At 45.1% G+C, this 19,441-nt stretch overlaps 2 protein-coding genes across 3 annotated transcripts; both read left to right on the top strand.

Annotated features, from left to right (window-relative positions):
- The first annotated feature begins 306 nt into the window (after positions 1-306).
- C14H14orf132 (chromosome 14 C14orf132 homolog) lies at positions 307-10,485 on the top strand. 2 transcript variants are annotated; one of them, XM_061551172.1, is made up of 3 exons: positions 307-537; positions 6,026-6,222; positions 10,362-10,485. In XM_061551172.1, exons 1-3 carry the CDS (start codon positions 466-468, stop codon positions 10,372-10,374), a joined length of 282 nt encoding a protein of 93 aa, XP_061407156.1. In that variant the 5' UTR covers positions 307-465; the 3' UTR covers positions 10,375-10,485. The 2 variants fall into 2 exon arrangements, with proteins under 2 accessions (XP_061407156.1, XP_061407155.1); XM_061551171.1 differs by lacking the exon at positions 10,362-10,485 and having other exon boundaries at positions 6,026-6,560.
- A 3,370-nt stretch (positions 10,486-13,855) lies between these two features.
- LOC133342439 (G-protein coupled receptor 4-like) lies at positions 13,856-18,571 on the top strand. Its single transcript, XM_061551629.1, is given in 4 exon segments — positions 13,856-13,977; positions 13,979-14,030; positions 14,033-14,069; positions 16,114-18,571. Coding segments are annotated over 4 exon segments (1,455 nt in total). The 3' UTR covers positions 17,358-18,571.
- The last annotated feature ends 870 nt before the right edge of the window (positions 18,572-19,441 follow it).

Genomic DNA, 19,441 nt, shown 5'->3' with positions numbered 1-19,441 from the left:
GGTTATTTTAAAATGAGGGACGACAAGAGGCAGATTCCAGACGAAATTAAATCGTTAAATTGGCTGACCGGTTTTAGCGAAATGCACAGCGAGGCTGGGCATCACGTGGCATACCCCGGCACTTCGCGGTCGCGATCGCCACCCTGACAAAGCAGGACACGCGGCGCACTCCGCTGGTTGCTACAAACTGGGCTAGAGCCCCGTGGACTTACCGCGAGCCAATCCGTAGCTTCCCCCCCCCCCCCTCTTCTATATATATATTTTTGACATATTGCAGCAGGAATAATGAGATACAAAAAAATAAACTCAAAATCGAGCGCAGGAGACTTCCGCTGCCTGCACCTGGTTGCGCGCTTGGCCTAGATGTCGGGGCGAGCTTTGGGCAACGGAGCAGGCGAATGAAACGACGCCAGTCCAGAAACGCGCGCCCCACCGCTCCATGCTGCCTGGGTGGGGGGGGGGTCAATGAAGACGCCCTGGAAACCCAGCACAGCATTTGTGACCAGCACCATGGATTTTTCATATTTATCGGTACACGTAAGTTGAGTTTTTGCTTCTTCCACCAGCACTGATATATCTTCTTAATATATCACCCGAAGCAGTAGACATGACTGCAAGTGTATACCTGTTGTACTATTGTATAGTTTATTATGTTTCTGTAGACCCATCTACTGCGTATGCATGTATATGTTAATGCCGATACAGATAATATACTGCCAGAAATACAATGCAATGTATACGTTTAAGTACAGATGTGCGTGAAAATATATTTAAACACAGTGGCAGAATGACAACTCACAATTATCAGGCTCCTGTTAAAATCCCGGCTGCGCGGTCTACTCAGCCCATCATCCTCTAGGGTTGATAAAGTGACCATCACTTTGTGAGTGGTTAACAGTGGTCGTCTTGTGGAGAAGATGATCAAAGGCAAAGGAACGTTAGAAATGTTCAACCGCCGGTTTATGGTCACTTGACGAAAAGTGCCACCCAGTTGCTAATTTGAGCAGTGAGACGCTGTGATACGCATTCTTCATTATTGACATAGATGGCGACACAGCTTGAAAACACTGCAGGAGATGCATACTTAGTGCAGTTAATGAAGGTGAAATGGGATCAAACGTATTAAACGAAGGAGAGGACAAGAGTAGCATGGAGGGCCGTTGGACCATTGAACATGATAATGAGAAGAAGCCCACGGATGTTCTGAATAATAAATATTTCACGCCGTGCATTGCCGCCATCACGACACGTGGAGCAGAATTATAGGTACTCCAAGCTGAGCAGTGCACAAAGAAACATGTCGGGATGCGTGCTTGGAATTAGCCTGAGAGACTAGAACAGGAATACATGCAGCAGGGAACAGACCAAATCAGAGCCATCATGTTGATACATTTTAAAAGTGGGTTTTTGGACAGGACACATCACGGAAAGGGATGATGTTCGATGAGATTCGTGACAGAATTGCAGCCAAAGTAGAGAATGTGGGCGAGAATTCAACCTTTGCAGAGATGGAGCGATCAGTTTAGGTGCAGGAGTGAGATTAACGTATCATCACTGAACCATGAGAGATGGTGAGAACGTGGGGATGCCTTCATCCAGCAGTGGATAGACAATGGTTGCCGCTACTGGCGATGATAGATGGTTCACCCTGTTAATTGTGCTGATAACAGTCAGTGTTTTGATGGCTTGCACAGATACCTGTGCTTCACACATAGTTCAAAAGTAGGAATTCATCTCGTCACATTGGAAATGTGAGGAATGTAATTCAAGTTAAAGGAAAACATTTTCTCTGCACAAAATAAAAGTGTACTGGGAAATTGCTGAGTATTGTATAGTTAACAATTTCCAATAATTCACAATGCTTGTAAGTTCCCGTGTACCTGAGATTATCCGACAGTGGGTATACAACAGAAATACCTAAACAATTGCATAAACAGTACTTCAGAGTAAACATACGTAAAACAAATTTTACCCTACTTTAGCGACGTATCCTCAATTTTCTGATTAAAATCCAAAAATTGGGGCCTCGATAGGAAACAGCGGACCGATTCGAAAGCTCCCATGACGTCAGTCACCAACGGAGATCAAGTCCGCTCTTTTCTCAACGAAAGTGGTGTCACGTGGCGTCGGGAGACGTCACTTTTGTTAGCACGAGAACACGACAAATTGTTACATCGTGTGAACGAGACCAAACATTAGCAGAACATAATTCTTACCTAAATACCTAACAACAAAAATCTCGAAAATCTGACTTTTATTTTTCAACATCCAAAACTCATATCGATGATATACGGTAGATCTTACTTCAATTACAAAACTGTAAAAGCGTTCGCCCAAAGAACCAACAGACTAATTATGGCAAATACTCTTAATAACTGGAGTGGATTAAGGTTGATAGAACATGGCAGCGTGAATTCACAGTGAAGCAGCACAAGATGCGCACATGAAGTAAGAAATACAAATAAATAGCAAACAATCTATATTCAGAACGACACTATCGAACACTATCTAAAGCTATACATAATGCAACTCTATCTTGGCTATGTACGTATGTTTAACTTGTTTTGCACCGTACGTATCCAACCATGCGAATCGCAGCTATGAATCGCGATGTGTACAAATGAACACTGTGAACACCGCACGCCAACTTATCCTACATGTTGACTCTTCTGTTATTCACGTGGACGCGTATCTCTATTTCCCGCACGGTATGGCAATGTTCTACGTTTGACGCCCTCTCTCTCTCCTGTCTCCTGTCTCCTGCAGGTTGTCTTCAACCCTGAACGTGCTGGTCTTTAGGTGCTAGCTCACTCTTGACCTCTGCGTGGCCAGGGCCAGGTGCTGCCTGCAGTGCTAATCAGGCCGCGTTGAGCCTGCTCTGTCCATCAATGGACAGTAGTCGACCTGGTGTCGCTCACTGCTGGCCCCACCACGAACACGCCCAGAACCAGGTGTGCATGCACCGTTTGTATCCACCCCCTTCCCCTCTCGTACGAACCTTCTCAGTCGGTTCAAAACAACTCCGGGCGCTCGCACGTGCACCTTGTGAACGGCGTTAGGCTGTTTGCCACCGTCGTCAAATCCCTGCCTTTGCATGTGCGACGACAGGATGCCATCTGATGGCCAGGAGGGGTAATCACGAGCATGGGCGCGTTATATAATAGCCAACTGGAAGAGGGGCGTGTCCGGGTTAAGGTCAAGGGCGGGGTCAGTCGAGAAGCTCCGGGAAGCTGCTCGAAGGGTCTAGAAGGGGGCGTGGCCAGAGGCGGGGCCTGGCCACGCCGGGAAGTATATAAGGGGGGGGGGGGGGACGTGACCGAAGGTGGCTGCCGTGGGGTCCCGGGTCTTAGCTGCCGTCGCTGTCTTCGCCGTCATCTCTCTTCATTGTCCTGGCCGCGTGGCCGATCCTCTGCACGGCTCCCATCGTCGTCGCCGCTATATTAGTCAGCCAGCTATATAGTTATACGCCGATGATGGGGCTGTGTAGATGGGTCGGCTATGCGTAGCCGTGTATGTATATTGTCGCCCAGTAATCGTGCCTGAAATGTGAGAATAAATAAGAGAGAATTGAGTGAGCCCACGATGTCTCACGAGTCCAGCGAGCCAAGGGAGGCACGTGCCCTCACAGGAGAATACGGCCAGTCAGCGCCCGTCATGTTACAGGCCCTGACTGGGTTCAATCTGGACCTGACGCCTGTGTATTTGGAGTTTGCGTATTTTCTCCCCATAGTCGTGGGGATTTTCTCCGTGTCTTGAGGTATTGCCCTCCACATTTTTAAACATGCATATAGATAACTTGGCTCCTACGATGATAAGCCGCTTTGATGAGCGATCACGTGTGACCAGGTCGCCTCTGATAAAAAGCAAATAGTTTAGTTAATCCCATACTTTAAAAAGTATAATCTTAAACGTACTGGGTAGGATATGTTTTGGGTCTTTTGGTAAAGTCACGTAGATAGGTTGAAAGAAAATAACAAAAAAATAACAAAAAAACTACGACGTTTCGATCACAACACAAGCAATCGTCATCAGCTGGATGACGGAGGATGACGATCGCTTGTGTTGTGATCGAAACGTTTTTTTGTCATTTTTGTTATTTTCATTCAACCTATCTACGTGACTTTACCGAAAGACCCAAAGAATATTAATTCCTGCAGTCACGAAAGCTTTAAGTCAAGTTTCATACTGGGTGGGAATTGATGGTTGGCAGAGGGCCACTGATTCACGGTAGAGCACTCTGTTTTGGCCAATCTAAAGTGTAAGGACATGAATTAGTCTTATTTTCCTCCAAATGAATGTGAGTTAAATTGTCACATTGGACACATCCATCAGTAGGGGATGATTGGAGTATTTGATTGTAATGTGCCAGACATGGGGGCCTGGCAAAGGCTGTGTCCAAATCACATTATGGATTCAAGCTGGCGGATCTTTCTATTACTTTAAGAAGCATTATAACGCTTAAAGGGGCATCAGATGGGTAGAGCGGTAAAACCCAGGCATGCTACAATTCATATGGTGGGAATCCAGCAGCCCATGCTAGTGGATACATTTTGTCTCTAATAGTAAGACGTACTTGCCTATTGAGAAGCATAATGGAGATGTGGATTTATACTATTTTGAAAGACAAGGATTGAGATAATAGATTATTGGAGCTAGATCACTGAAAGAGAAAGGGCATGAGGACAAAGAGAGAGCAGGAAAGAACTGAGGCAGAGGGTAGACCGATGTAGAGATACACGGTGAGCGAGAAACAGATGTGGTGATGGTAATTAATGACAATGGCAACAGCAACAATAATGTTTGACCTTCCTTTCCATGTCTCATGGAATTAATGCACTGTTAGAAATTTTATAGGGCATGAATTAAATATATCAAGCTAATATGAAGCACCGAATTGATGGGACATTGTAATATTATGTAATACAGATGAATGCTATTTATGTATTATTAATAGTATTTTAATTCTATCACTGGGATTCAACTTCGCGCATATCAAGACTGCGTGCCCATATCCTGGTCGAGGTTCTCTCAGCCCTTAGTGTGAACCCCTGTGGGGTTGGTGACACGAGTAACATGTTACAAGAAGTCAACGGAATTTATCTCATGGGACGAGTGATCCTGCGAGATACATTTTACATTTAGACCACAGAGCAGCAGTGCTCGCGACGATGAGCACTACGCTTCTCCAGTGCTCATGAGTTTAAGCTTTTCGATCTTGTTTCTGCACGATATCAACATGGCAGTGAACAGGTTTCTGCGTGCAGATATACATTTGGTATTCACACCATTTGTATATCCTGAAGGCACAATGTTATATTTAACAGGCGTGCATAGTCGGCCAGTAGGCGACGACGCTGCGACGTGGTTTTACTCAATTTGATCATTTGTAGCCAATTTTTTTATTTGAACACAAGTTTGCACCATGACGCCAACACACGTGACTCATTATTTTGAGAATGATGTCACGGGATTGCTAACGTCCAATGTGAAGCAGATGGCGCGCAGAACCACCATGGTTAATACGACCGCAGCATTAAACAGGTTGGCCACCGTGCTGCAACCACGAACCTCCGCAACAAGCGCACCAAAGTTGCCGATGGCCATGGCGCCCAATAGGTTCTCACGAACAGCGCTCTTCTCGCCGTGGCGGTGAGATGTTAACGACCTCGCCTAATGTACAGGAGGCTGTGGGTTTCATCACGACCCTGACACCTGTAGATTTGAAGTTTGCATGTTCTCCCTGTAGTCGCGTGGATTTTTCTCCGGGTCCTCCGGTTTTTCTCTCCGTATTTAGAAACATGCATTTAGAGTATTTTGTTTCTATACATTTCCACGTGATAAGCCACTTCGTTGAGTTATCATTTGTGGCCAGGTCGCGTCTGAAAAACAGCTACATCGCTCAGTGGGCCTTACCTGCTAACATACCAAATAGTTTAGTTTAGTATCTACCGCCGAAGAGACAAAGTGGGGGGGGGGGGGGGGGTCTTCATCTCTTTTCTGTCGATGTGCATCACTCTTCCACTAGACTCTGCCCATGATGGGAGCCACGTTCACGGAGGACTTAGGGGACGGCTCGAATCGCGACGACGACGCAGCGTCCGCGTGGACCGGCGACTCGACGACGACGACGACCACGCCGCCGCCATCGTGGTGCGAGCTCGACACAGACCTGCACGCGGCGGGCGGCGGCGTCGGCCGCGAAGGTCGCGGGGTCAGGAGGAGGTACAGGAATCTCGGCTTGTGGCTCGCCGTCGTTTCCACCGTCGCCAACATCGTTGTCGTCTGCGTAGTGTACGCCTACTCCTTGTGACACCTGGGTTCCTCTCTTTAAAGGACTGTTCGTGTTACGGGGAAAAATGGCTTTGCATTTGCTTTGCTCTGCTCTGTCTGTGACATAAATGGGGGTGCATGGCAGCGTTTGTAAATCTATGGGCAAAATCAAACCTTGTATTTGTCAGTAATTTGGTCTGCGGGTACTCATGTTGCATTGCGCATACTTTATTGAGCCGTCATTGTCAACACATGCTAAAGCGTGCTTACTCGGGCATCGTAACTTGCACTGACAGCACGGAAAGCTGCCTTGCACAGATGGCAAGTCCTGCTAACTGGTCTATGCTGTGAAATCAATAACTGTAGTGTATAGGACATTGAACAAACACAACTGCCTATCGTATTAAAAACTCTACTGGCAGAAGCAAATGGTTAAGCTTACATGTTGTCTACAGCTAATGCAGTGTAAAGCATGGAGCAATTTAGTGGTTCTGTAGTAAAACGGTGACAATCTCAACTCCATAAAGTTCCACAAGTTAAATAAGTACTGATTTTACACCCACATTTACTAATTAATTATTAATTATTATTCAAATAGATGTTATTCACCAGAACAAAAATTAACTAAATGAATACACAATTCGTTGCTGTATAGAATGCTCTGAACTCGTTTTCCAAAACAGAATATGGGATTTTCATTGCATTGTTTCCCGAGGAAAATTAAACATGTAAAAACGGATTTAAATATCTATCGTCCTAAATGTCCATGCCACAAACCTCCCCCTCTGGCTCTTAAACAAAGAAAGCATCAACCATCCTCAAGACAGCGACCAGACGAGATAACTGCACCATGATAATGAAACACCACTTAGCAGAAGAGGGTTTCTCGCAGCAGTGAGAATGCTTTTCTCCATACGGGTTTTTGCCTTCGGGCCACATGCTCTGGTGCATTGGCAACTGGAGTGCGACTAACGGAGACCGACAGCGATTCATCATCGCTGGCTCGGGGGAGGGCAAAGCAGTGATGAGACCACGCGTGGCCGTGGTGCCACACATCTCAGCGTGCCCTCTCGGGGCTCCGCACGCATTTCACAACAGAAGCTTGCGGCCACCACGCGGACAATTCGCAGTGTCCAGCACAGCCAACAAAGGGGTGCCCTCGCACGAGGGCCACAGGAAAGTAATATTCACTCAATCGCGTGTCTTCCATTGGCTGCGGGTCGTCTCGACTTCACGCTACACTGGATGCAGCAGAATTAAATTGAGGTCGGATTGGACAATCTTTTGTGGGGTTTTTTCTGGTTGGTCGTTTAGGATTAACACCCATACAGAAAGGAATAGAATGCTCCAATATCCCATAGTCTGCAAGTGAGGTGTGTTTCCAGTGGCAACGGTTTAGGCAGTTGTTGTTGTTGTTTTCAAGAGAGTTTGTATTTAATTGCAGTGGTACACACGTCCATCGTGTACAGCCCTTTTTGTAAATCCACCGCTGGATGAGGGTCTGAGGCACATGCCGTGCGAGGCCGCGAGGCCTATTTGACCATACTTCACCGCGCTGCTCAGAGTACGTTGGTGAAGCCGTGAGCATCGATGTGGGGACATTGGAGTACAACACAACAATGAGTGTTGATGCTCCACTGCCCAGCTCTGCTGCCCACAGCCCGCCCCCCCCCCCCCCCCCAGCTGCCAGTGATGACTTGCATTCGTGGTGTTCACCCATCCAACCACTGGCTGCTGAGATCTGACAAGATCAGGCACATTCAGGATTATTTGGTGATAACATACAGTCAGCATCCCATTCAATTTCCTTTGTGCTTAAAATCTACCCAACCGGTATTCCCCTTCTATATATATATTTAATATTGCACCTAAAAATGCATGAAAGTCCCTGTCATTACCAACAAATTCAATACGAAGAACTCGACTTCAGTTTTCTGAATGCTAACAATACACAAAAAGCGGAACCACATTCACAGACTACGTATTGCACGCAGTTTTACGACTGCGGTAGCAAACAGCAACAGTATTGTCTTATTCTCTTCAACAAATGCCGGATGTTGATATACAGCAAAAAATATAATATAGTGTTGAAGTGGTTGAGCCAGATGATTGCGTCAGGAGTAGTATCACTGTGATGATGCCTCTCTCGGACTTGTGAATCGGGCACCGAGTCCACGTGCTCCATGGCCTGTTCTAGGTGACCACAATTGCACACGGGAGAGTTTTTAATTTTCTATTTGCCCATCAATTCCCCACATCTGCCACGGTTTGTGCGGTTAATACGGCTTTTGGTTGTGGCCCATGAGCTTTGCGAAATCTCAAAGCCAGGATCCTCTGCGTCGTGTCTAAATATAATACAAACCAGATGCGATATATATAGTTAAAAGGGGAATAGAGAATTCATGTCCACTCTGTACATAAATATCAAACATCGCAATCCCCGTGTGTAACGCCATGAATCATGAAATCATCCTCCACGGCTATAAAAATTAATTTACTTAGCATGGCTAATCATGAGAGGAGTCACAATTCACTGCATCAGCGATTTGATAAGTTATCGTTGCAATGAAACGTATTTTACATGAAACGATCATGTTTGTTTATTACTGGATTCAGTGGATGTATCATATAAGCTTGACAATTTATATTAACTGGTGAATAAATGCATTTTATACCATTATTAGGTAGTCTGAAGTTATTTTCAACGATCATTTTCTTGGCAGAAGATCAAATAAGTAAATCAGACAATGTACCTCCTTGGAATGAATTGTAAAGTGGAACATTGACAAAAAGTAATTGTTGCGTGGTGTCACATGAATGGTTTAGTAAACACATTCCTGCGGAGGGAGCTGGTAGGAACGTTGGGTTGCTCGGTCAATGGCCTGCAGGGTCAACGGCGGCGTGGTGTATTCCGCAAATATGCCCGACTGTGAGGGCGGGCACAAGCCGGCGTGAGTAGGTTAAACGTTGGGTTTTATAAGGGCACCACGTGGTGACCAGCCCCTCCCCACCCAGCCCCACTCCTCCCACCCCCCACCCAGCCCCACCCTCCCCACCCAGCCCCACCCAGCCCCTCCCTGCACGACGGACGGACACAATAATCCCCTGTGGGCTGGTGTAACCAGGAGGTTCCTACCAGTATATTAGATGTAATTTCACCGATTTGTTTTCATTCATGCTTAAAGGGCCATCATTGCATAGCACTTCAAAGCCTAAGCAGACATCGTAACACACCTCTGCGTGAATTTCCTTAACAGTGACAATGCTGTACAAGGTTGTAATGTTAGAACCCTCTTGCTATATGACACCCGTCAGCAGCTCTATCCAGGATTGTCAAACTGTATCTTCTAAGTGTTCTCTCGCATCGCTCTCCGGCTCCACCTTTATAAACATTATTACATGCCCCTTCCCACACACACACACTCTATCCCTCGTTGAAATCTCTTTTTTTTTACTAGCCATCGGACAAAGACGCTTCTGCGGCCATCTGGAACGCCATTCGTTCCAATATTAGGAAGCCGCTGGAGCTATGCACTTTTAAATCTAGATTGAAAACTAATTTATCCAGAAGTGCTTTTTCTGTTTCGTTTGTTGTCCTTCCCCCGTACCTCCGATTAGCACGGTTGGCTACGTACAGTGTGAAAGAATATCAACATAGTACTCTCACCACTTTACAGCTCCACCTTCATCACCATCACATGCCACGAGATACTCTCTCCCGAGCTCCCTGTTCCTCCCACGCAGCCGACTCGGTGCTTTTCAGTTCTCTCTTTCAAGGTCTGTTCACCGAGCTATCCCGCAACACTCAAGCTTATTGTTCCTCGTATCCAACGAATTCCCCAACTTGCTTCTCGTGTCCATCCCAGGCCTGAGGTCAATTGCAATTGTGACATTTGTCAGAAATTGCAATGGACGTGTAATTATTTTTACGTAATTTCAGCTACCATTACCTTTGTACTGTAATCAAAATTAGAATTGCACCCAGTTATGCACCATGCTTTCGATATTCATCATGCATTCCCGATAGATAAATATATTAATTAATTGCTATTATTATTCATATTTACAAGTGGCATATACCTGTTCACCAGACTGCTGGAGTGAAACATGGCAGCCTTCACGCGGCCCTCTCTGTGCAGTGAGAAATCAACCCGGCCATCGAACATCAGCCAACCATCTCTTCGACGTTCACAAGAGGTCACAAACAAACACCTCATGAAAGACCAAACGCAGAAGATGCCTTGCTTCGATCTCCCACGAAGACTATACGCACAACCTCAAATCGCATCCGTTCACAAACGATGGCAGCAGATGTGGAAAGTTGATGCACAAATGGAAAGTAAAAAACACATATCCGGTGTGCAACTGTGGTCACCTAGAACAGCCCATGGAACATACGACTCAAATGACCGATTCACAAATAAGAATGAGGCATCACAGCTATAAACTCCACTACTCCTGGCGCAATCATCTGGCTCAACCTCCTCAATGTAAAAGTATCGTTGTACGCTCTACATCAACCATACAAAGAAGAAGGCCAGACTGTGAAGACAGAAATTCTGCAGCATCTAAACCAATTTTCTGTTTCACTGTTGCAATACTGTACGTGTATTCCATTGATGATCACATACACAGTCAAGTCAACCCACAGTTACGGACTACCACCATACTGGCAAGCATATCAGCGAGTCTTGCCCAGCTGGACCGCCAAAGAAAAAATATTAATCGCTGTACCCCAAAATCAGTCACTGCCAGTGGAACCTTTGCTTAAATTGTCTGCAAATCAATGTCTGACGTTGCCGGAAACTCTAAATCCGTCACCAGCACTGCGAACTCTCCCCTGGATCCCCAGAACTTCCTCCACTGACTATTGCAAATTAACTGACCTCGCAATTTCATAAAAGGTTAAGAAAACCAGGATTGGAATTCGAGTGTTTGACTCTGCTCCTTCTGTTGTCCGTTCTGCTACGTCCCAACCACCTCTCCCGAGAATCACCCGAGCAGCCACCCCAACATACATTAACATATTGCCATCATCTAAAACCAAACCCCCCATCTTCTACCTCTTAATGGTTTCTCACCACACCCATCTCTAATGTTTTAGCCACCCATAGCCCCCTACATTACCAGCTTTGCCAATGTAATCAGAGTCCTCCGGACTGCCATCGTCACTTCCATCCTGCAAAGTCTCACACCGGACCAAAAACATTCCTGCATATGCACAGCCTATCTTAAAATTAATTTCCTTAGAAAATTCCGAACAAATGCCATTTCTTCCACCTCTACAAACGCCTCAACTCCCCCCCCCCCCACTCCTTGGTTTCAATGACCCACAGGACACAAAAAAACGACAGCAACCATAAACCAACCGTAAACCAATAAATACAAAACTTACTGCACAGATTGTCAATACAAATGCTAGAATCTGTATAGTTTTTGTTGCAACCAATTGGTGACAAAGTGACGCTTGTTTTATTGTGAAGTGGCTTTTTGCTTGGGCATAGTATGTCAATGGGTTAGGACTAATTCAGATTTACATAATTTGTCCACCTTTCTTGATAATGAAGGAATGCTCACGGATTACCACGGTTTCAGACAAACATTTTTCTTTCATCCATATTGGGTGGTGAAGGTGCCTTCAGTTTTGTGTACGTGTCAAGCCATTGGATTTTTCAATAAATAAGCCATATTTTATTCAAACTAATATACACACACACTATTACCTTCAAAATGACACCCCAAAATGCATTTTAATCTAATTATGGAACTAAACATCGGCCAAACAAAAACCTTACACATCATTTGAAAATAATTCATGTTAAATTTGCACAAATTTTGGACCGACAGATGAGAAAATCCATTTGTATTTATACATTTTGACAAAGCATGCATCAAAGAGGAAAGAAAATCGATGAGACTAACCTGTCAGAATCTGGATAAAAGCAGACTCACAACAGACACCTCATTCTCCTTTAAGCTACAACCATGGTATTCTAATTGCGTTTTTAATAAAAAAAAAGAAACTTTTTTTAAATACCAAGTGTGAGAGAACATCTTCGCATTGATACAAATGCACGTCATTTGATCACACTGCGGTCATATTATAGTGGTAACAGCAGGATTCGAATCCAGACCGCAGCCTGCGATTGAACAGAGTTGTCCACCAGTGCATCATGAGACATCGTGAGAGCATGATGCCCCCTCGTGCTCGGAGGTCACTTGAAGGGATCTCAGCAGCTTTCTATTTAGACCTTTTATTGACGTACACGAGGCAATTGTAGCTACAAGTTCTAGATAATCAAATGGGGGGGGGGGGGGGGTCACAACACATCTGGACCACCCTGTACAGTAATCGTGACGCTCACAGCTCGACGTTTTTTTTGGAAAAAAAGGAATCGTCGCGGTTTTACGCGAAGTCCTTGTGCGTGGGCGCTGGTTAGACAGGTTCATATCTGTAGGCAGACTTCCTATCACACGACCAATAACTGCACAGTGTTTGGTGGCAAAGTGGGGCGTACATGGTAGGGCCGATCCACTCCGATCTCTGCCAGAGCAGCCTGCAACATCTCATGCCAGAGCGGCCCACGTAAGAAGCTTCTGTCCCACACAGCAGATGACAGCCGTTCACATGCTCTCTGCATATGACAGTAACCTTCATCACATGACAGGCAACCAATATATTTAATTCTAAAATTTGTAATTTAGTCAAATTAAGTGCAGAACTGAATGTGAATGGGTGTGTTTGTGTGTGCGGTAATTGGTGACCGGGATGACACCATTCACTCGGGACACTTGAGAACCCGCCTTCATCACAGGCAGCTGTCTGGATTCGAACCCGGGGTCTCAATTGGCGCCATGACTTCTGAGTCACCAAATTTGGGTTTTATTTTAAATTTTCGGATATTTTAGTTTTTTCGAACAAAACCTCAATAGATAATATAAACAAAAATACGAACGATGTTTTATTTATGGAGTCATACAGGGGTGTTGAACAGTTCCCCTCCACGTGAAGTGCCTGCCAACATGCGAACGTGCTCCATAGACTTCCAAATAAGAATGCTAGCACCAAATGCTCTGTAATATTGCCCCCCTCCCAAAAAAGGGGGCCATGGTACCCAACTTTTCTGAACGTGCAGACCCATGACAAACCTCAATAAAATTTTGGGACCACCACAAACTAAAAATATTCAGTGTGTTGTGAATAAGGCCCGCCGCACCCATTATCTTACATCTGGCCAACGAACTGGTTCTCACGAATTGGTGGAACCGCGAGTGGCCTGTGCACACAGGTTGGGAACCACTGATAATATATCGGAAATGTTACCAACATGTCGACGGCCTTTTAACTATCCTCTGCCACGTATAATGCACCTAGTATAACTCAAGTTGTATATCGCATAATAACAATAATTAGAATATCATGCGTCGCGTTTAGAAAGGTTTTAACAATCCGCCTGCATGTTATGTGCACAAAACCCACCAGCCTTGCATGTTTTTTTTTTCCATGAGTAACAAAGGTAAGCACAGCTCCAGTGGCACAGTCATCTGCACCCATGCGCAATCGACTTCTGCATTGCTCTGACGGATGTGCAACGCAGTACACCCACACATGGGGCGACGTGCAAACTGTAAAAAAAAGAACATTATAAAAGTGCATTACAGACTTCGTAGAACCAGAGGTTGGAAAAACCGGAGCCAGCGACAAAAGCGGTGACTGCCAAGTCTACGTTCTCACCAGTTTTGTCACCAGCTTCCAGAAGATATACATCCATACGGATCAACACCACATTGGCTTGCAGGTACAATATTCTTGTTGTTATTTATCATTAAGATATTGTTTTCGCAATGTATATTTATGGATATAACATATACGGAATATAAATCGTAATTAAGTCCCGTACTGATAATTTAATGACTTGCGAGCTTAATTTATCAACTGCGTATGCACAGGGTGACCCAGATGTATTCTGGCCTCCCAATTAATTAACCCCTAAAAAATGTTTCATTGATGTCTGTTTGAAATGAACCTTGCTTTTAAAAATATTAAGTTTTAGATAATTAAATGGAGGTAGCAAGACATCTGAACCGCCCTGTACAGTATATTATTTGACCAAATCGCACGGCATGCACTTGATCGCATCAGAGCGTGGAACGTCAGCGGAGTTGAGCTTGGTCCGTGTGTCAAAGGGCGATCACAGAGCTGTCATCGGTTGCAGTGGGGGACACGTGCTGAGGAGCAGAGGGTGGTTCAACAAAATCCATTTGTTGTACTCTACATCTACGCTTTTATTCATCACTGCCCACCCGCTCTGACCAGTGTGGTGAGGTATCGTCAAATAAGCTCCGAGACCCACACGGCGTGAGGAGGCCTTCATCCAGCAGTGGATTGACAAAAGGGCTGTCCATGCATATACTAACCCACTGCTTAAAACAGTTGACTTACAATTGGAAGGTTGTGAGTTCACATCCCAGCCGTGAGTTGACTTAGCCCATCAATACTTTGGGGTCAATAAAACGAGTACTGTGTAGTCGGTAAAACACTGGTCGTCATTCCATAGAAAGATTGGCGCTTCGCTGGCATTCGAGATGCTGGTTTCGAAACCCGCAATCTGCCCGTGACGAACCAGGTTCTCAAGTGCAGGGAGTGCACAGACAAAGAACCACTCACACTAAATTTAATTATGAAATAATTAGTCTAAATTCCAGGTCTGATAATTAAATATTAGTTTAACTGTTATGTGACGAACAATATTCTCATATGCATAGTGGGTGGGAAAGTGCTGCCTGGCATTGTATGGACCACAGGCCATTGAATTGATCTCAGAGGCATGACATTTGCTTCCATGCACCATTTCATAACTAAAACAATGTACTGCTGTGAGACATCCGAATGGATACGTCGTCTCATTACATGACGCCAAGGGCACAACTGGGATACAATTGGGAACATTTTAAATTTATAGTAGAAGCCCTCTTAACCACGGCAATTGGTTCCACGAAAACGGTCGTTAAGCTGATTTCGTTCCGATAGCATCGAAAGTTACCCTTTTTCATACTCTTTGGTTCTTTCGGTAAAGTCACGTGGGTAGAAAAAAAATCGAAACGTCGTGATCTATTATTATTTCTACCTACGTGACTTTGCCGAAAGAAGCAAAGAGTGTGGATTCCTGCAGTCACGAAAGCTTCAAATCAAGATTGCCCTTTTTCACCCCAAAACGTACTTTATAATATTTAAATGTACATTAATACATCAATATACTAACAACATTATAAACACATAATATAAAAATAAACATGGTTAATCCATGCATTAATTCACATTTATTGTACCTACAATAGCCCGTCATTAACAGGGGAATGGTGGCACTACACTACTATACACTACTACACACTACACTACTATACACTACAGTGACTACACACTGGGCTCTATGGAGGCACTACACTACTATACACTACACTATATACTACATACTGGGCTCTATGGAGACACTACACTACTATACACTACACTACACACTGGGCTCTATGGAGGCACTACACTACACTATACACTACACTATACACTGGGCTCTATGGAGGCACTACACTACTATACACTATACACTACACTACACACTACACACTGGGCTCTATGGAGGCACTATACTACTATACAGTATACACTACACTATACACTACACACTGGGCTCTATGGAGGCCTGTCGTTAAGCGATTAGTCGTCAACAGGGGTGGTCGTTAAGAGGAGCTTTACTGTAATCACAACATAGTGACAAATGAAATTATCTACAGTGAATAATATCCTAACCTTGAAGTTATTTTGAACGATTTCATTTTTTTCAGTGATGTTGGCAGAACCTACAAAGATGACAGAAGGAAATAATTCATGTAATCAATCACACGGAGAACCTGATGGCGATACATACGAGACGACGTTATTTCCAGTCATATACTCTCTCGTATTCATCATCGGAAGTTTCGGGAACCTAATTGCCATATGTCTGACCTACATGTACATTAAGCAGAAAAACATTTTGGGGATTTATTTGATGAACCTTTGCATATCGGACTTCCTGTACCTCCTGACCCTTCCCATGTGGATCGTCTACACGAAGAATCACGATTCATGGAACTATGGCGAAAACATGTGCAGGCTGGTCGGCTTTGTTTTCTACACGAACAACTACACCACCATCATGTTCCTGTGCTGCATTGCCCTTGACCGCTGCCTGGCCGTGGCGTTTCCCCTGCGCTCTCTGGGACTACGGCGCATGTCCGTGGCTATTGCGGCGTGCGCATTCGTGTGGGCCCTGCTCGTCCTCTCGCACATCCCTCTCGTCACGCACCCGCAGCTCTTCAACGATTCACACCACCACGAAGTCTGCTACGAAAAGTACAAAGAGCCGTGGGTGATCACCATCAACTACTTCAGGGTGTTTGTGGGGTTCCTAGTCCCACTGTGCCTCATCGTGGCGTCGTACAGCTGCATCATCCACATCGTGCGACGCACCAGTGTCGTGGAGAGGCGCCAGAAAGTCAAGATTATCAGCCTCATCGTGGCCATCCTGGTCATCTTCGTGGTCAGCTTTCTGCCGTACAATGTGCTCCTTCTGGTGCGTTCCGTCAAATTTGGGGAATACGACCTGGATGGGACACTCCGCAGCGCCTACAGGCTCTGCTTCACCCTCACAAGCCTCAGCAGTGCCCTGAACCCGTTCCTCAATGTGTTTGTGTCGGAGAACTTCCCCGACGACTTCAGGAATGTCGTCACGATGCTGACACGCTGCCTGACGCGATCAAAGTGCTGCAAGAGGCTTGATGACGAAGGGCAACAAAAATGCGATCGCAATAAGCGACTCGATGACATTCAGCCGTCTACAATGTCAACCACCTCTAACGCAGAGGGGTGCAATGTTTCACCCAGCATGGGCCAACATCAAGGATATCATTTACCTCCTCTCGAGCCAGTTGAGTGCTATGGAAAACGATGCCAACATGACACCAACGACAGCAAGAGTGATATCCCATTCACAAGGGTGGACCTGGTAGCCTGTTCGCTAGCAAAAGCAAGCAGCGGGTTTTGCTGACCCTTCATATTTTCCTTTTGATCACGGCGAGTAAAACCCATGCCACAACTGCCTGTGGGCTGCAGCGTGCACACCATTGGTCTAAGAACCTACCCATATGCTTGCATGTAAAGCTGGTGTTGATGTGCTAGGTTACTAAACCATTTGCTATCTGAAGATGTTGTGTGCAACACAATGTTAATTATTATATAACTGACAGTAAACACATTATTTACAGCTGTATGTTAATCAACTCTTAGTTAAAATCCATGTCAGTCGTGGTTGTTGCTTAACCTCACTTCGCCAAGCTGGTCAGTGCGAGCTGATAAAGACAGTGGGCAGGTCCGGTTTAGATACCAGTCGCCACACACTTTATCTGTGACTGGGAATTGACCTCAGAAAAAACACGTAATTGAAATTATATTTCACACTGTAAATATATCTTTAGATGTGTGCATACTGTATCACAAAAAATACATTGTACTTTCATGTATATTCAAAATATGTTACAATATTCAAATTATTTCAATAATGAGTATGTACTCACATCTGAAACAATACGACGGTATGTCTATGAGCTTAAGTGCGCGGACACTTGATGCACAAATGTAAAATTAAAAACCCTCTGGTGCCAGCCTGTGGTCACCCAAAACAGAACCATGGAACATGTGTAGTCGTCACTTCAGAGACACTTATAGTAGGGGGCACACACCGTTTATTCTAACACTTCCGCAGTACAGGGAATAACTACACATGGGTCAGGACAGCCGGCACACTGTCTGACCCACAACGCCGAGGAGGTGAAGACGGGGACGAAGACTTGCAGACGACGGGTTCCATTCCAAACGACAGCCCCGACCCAGCGTCGGGACCTCCCTTTTATACTCCCCAGCGTGGCCTGACTCCGCCCTCGGCCACGCCCCCTTCTGGAACCTACCAGAAGATTCTGGGCTTCGCCCCACGTGTCCCCTCTGTCACTCTTACCCCACATCCCTTACCCCGCCTATCACGCGCCCTGCTGGCAGACCGGCTGCTGTGTCCTCAGATCCTCGCTCTCTACCAGTAACCAGCGCTATGCGCCCCAGTGACCCATTCTATGTCACTACACATGTAACGACTCGATGCCCGATTCACAAATATGAAGCAGGCATCGCAGCGATATTGTCTGCTACTCCTGACACAATTATCTGGCTCAATCACCTCAATATCAATTTAAAGCTGTTACTCTACATCAGTGTTCTTCACACATTTTTCAGAGGTGGGCCACTTTCGCCGATAAGAAACCATTGGGTTTGACAGGACGATGGGGCTGGTTTCAGATTTGTGTATTATCGGGGTCACGCGTCAGGGGCCTCACTAAAGGCCACCACTGCAGATCTTCATCCACAGCCATCAATGGGAGAGAGGTGGCACAACTATGGTAACATTCACGTCGATGGAGGGTGCTCGTTAAGTGTGTTGAAAGTAATTTGCGTCGACTTGGCAATGTCGACACGAGATTAAGTCGACACAAACAGCCCATTTGAAAAGGCCGAATGGAAAGCAATATCCAACAGGTTCTCGGTAACCCCACCGTCCTCACCAACCCACAACCAGTAACCACAGAATGTTGGAACAACAGCGGTCCAAAGGTTCAAACCATGTTCCAATGTTGTCCGGATGTTGCATGTTTTACTTGGGCACCGACTAATATGAAGTATGGTCAAACAAGCCCATATGATTGGCACGGTATGGAGACTGCTTCATTTGGATTTGGCTTGATGAATGGTTGTAATATATATTTTAATTTTCAAAAAATTTTACCAGCCGTTTTTACGTAAACAAAATAAACTACACAATTGTATTGGAGGGAAGTTCCAGATGTCACATTTGAGGAAGCACTGAATTTCACAGTACGAACAAGGAGGAAGCTTCTGTATAATATGGTGTAACTGTAACTACAGTTTGAAGATAAACAATTGGCAAACCGATGTAGTAAAAGTTTACACAGAAATTAAACATCGCAATCGCAGAATGCCACTCAAATTATTTCGTCAAACTATAAATCCACTGAGAATGATTTTGGTAACATGTTAAATGCAAATGTATACAGTACGTTAATGTTC

Source organism: Lethenteron reissneri, chromosome 14 (assembly GCF_015708825.2).
Source record: "Lethenteron reissneri isolate LAM-NWPU_2019-01 chromosome 14, ASM1570882v1, whole genome shotgun sequence".
Classification (NCBI taxonomy): Eukaryota; Metazoa; Chordata; class Hyperoartia; order Petromyzontiformes; family Petromyzontidae; genus Lethenteron; species Lethenteron reissneri.
Note: the sequence above shows the minus strand (reverse complement) of the source record. Positions and strands in the feature narration are given on the sequence as shown.

Bases quoted from the DNA above. Each gene is read 5' to 3' on its own strand.
- C14H14orf132 (XM_061551171.1), top strand. From the start codon at position 466: ATGAAGACGCCCTGGAAACCCAGCACAGCATTTGTGACCAGCACCATG. The intron at 538-6,025 runs GTAAGTTGAGTT...CTCTTCCACTAG, and splicing joins TTTCATATTTATCGGTACAC to ACTCTGCCCATGATGGGAGC.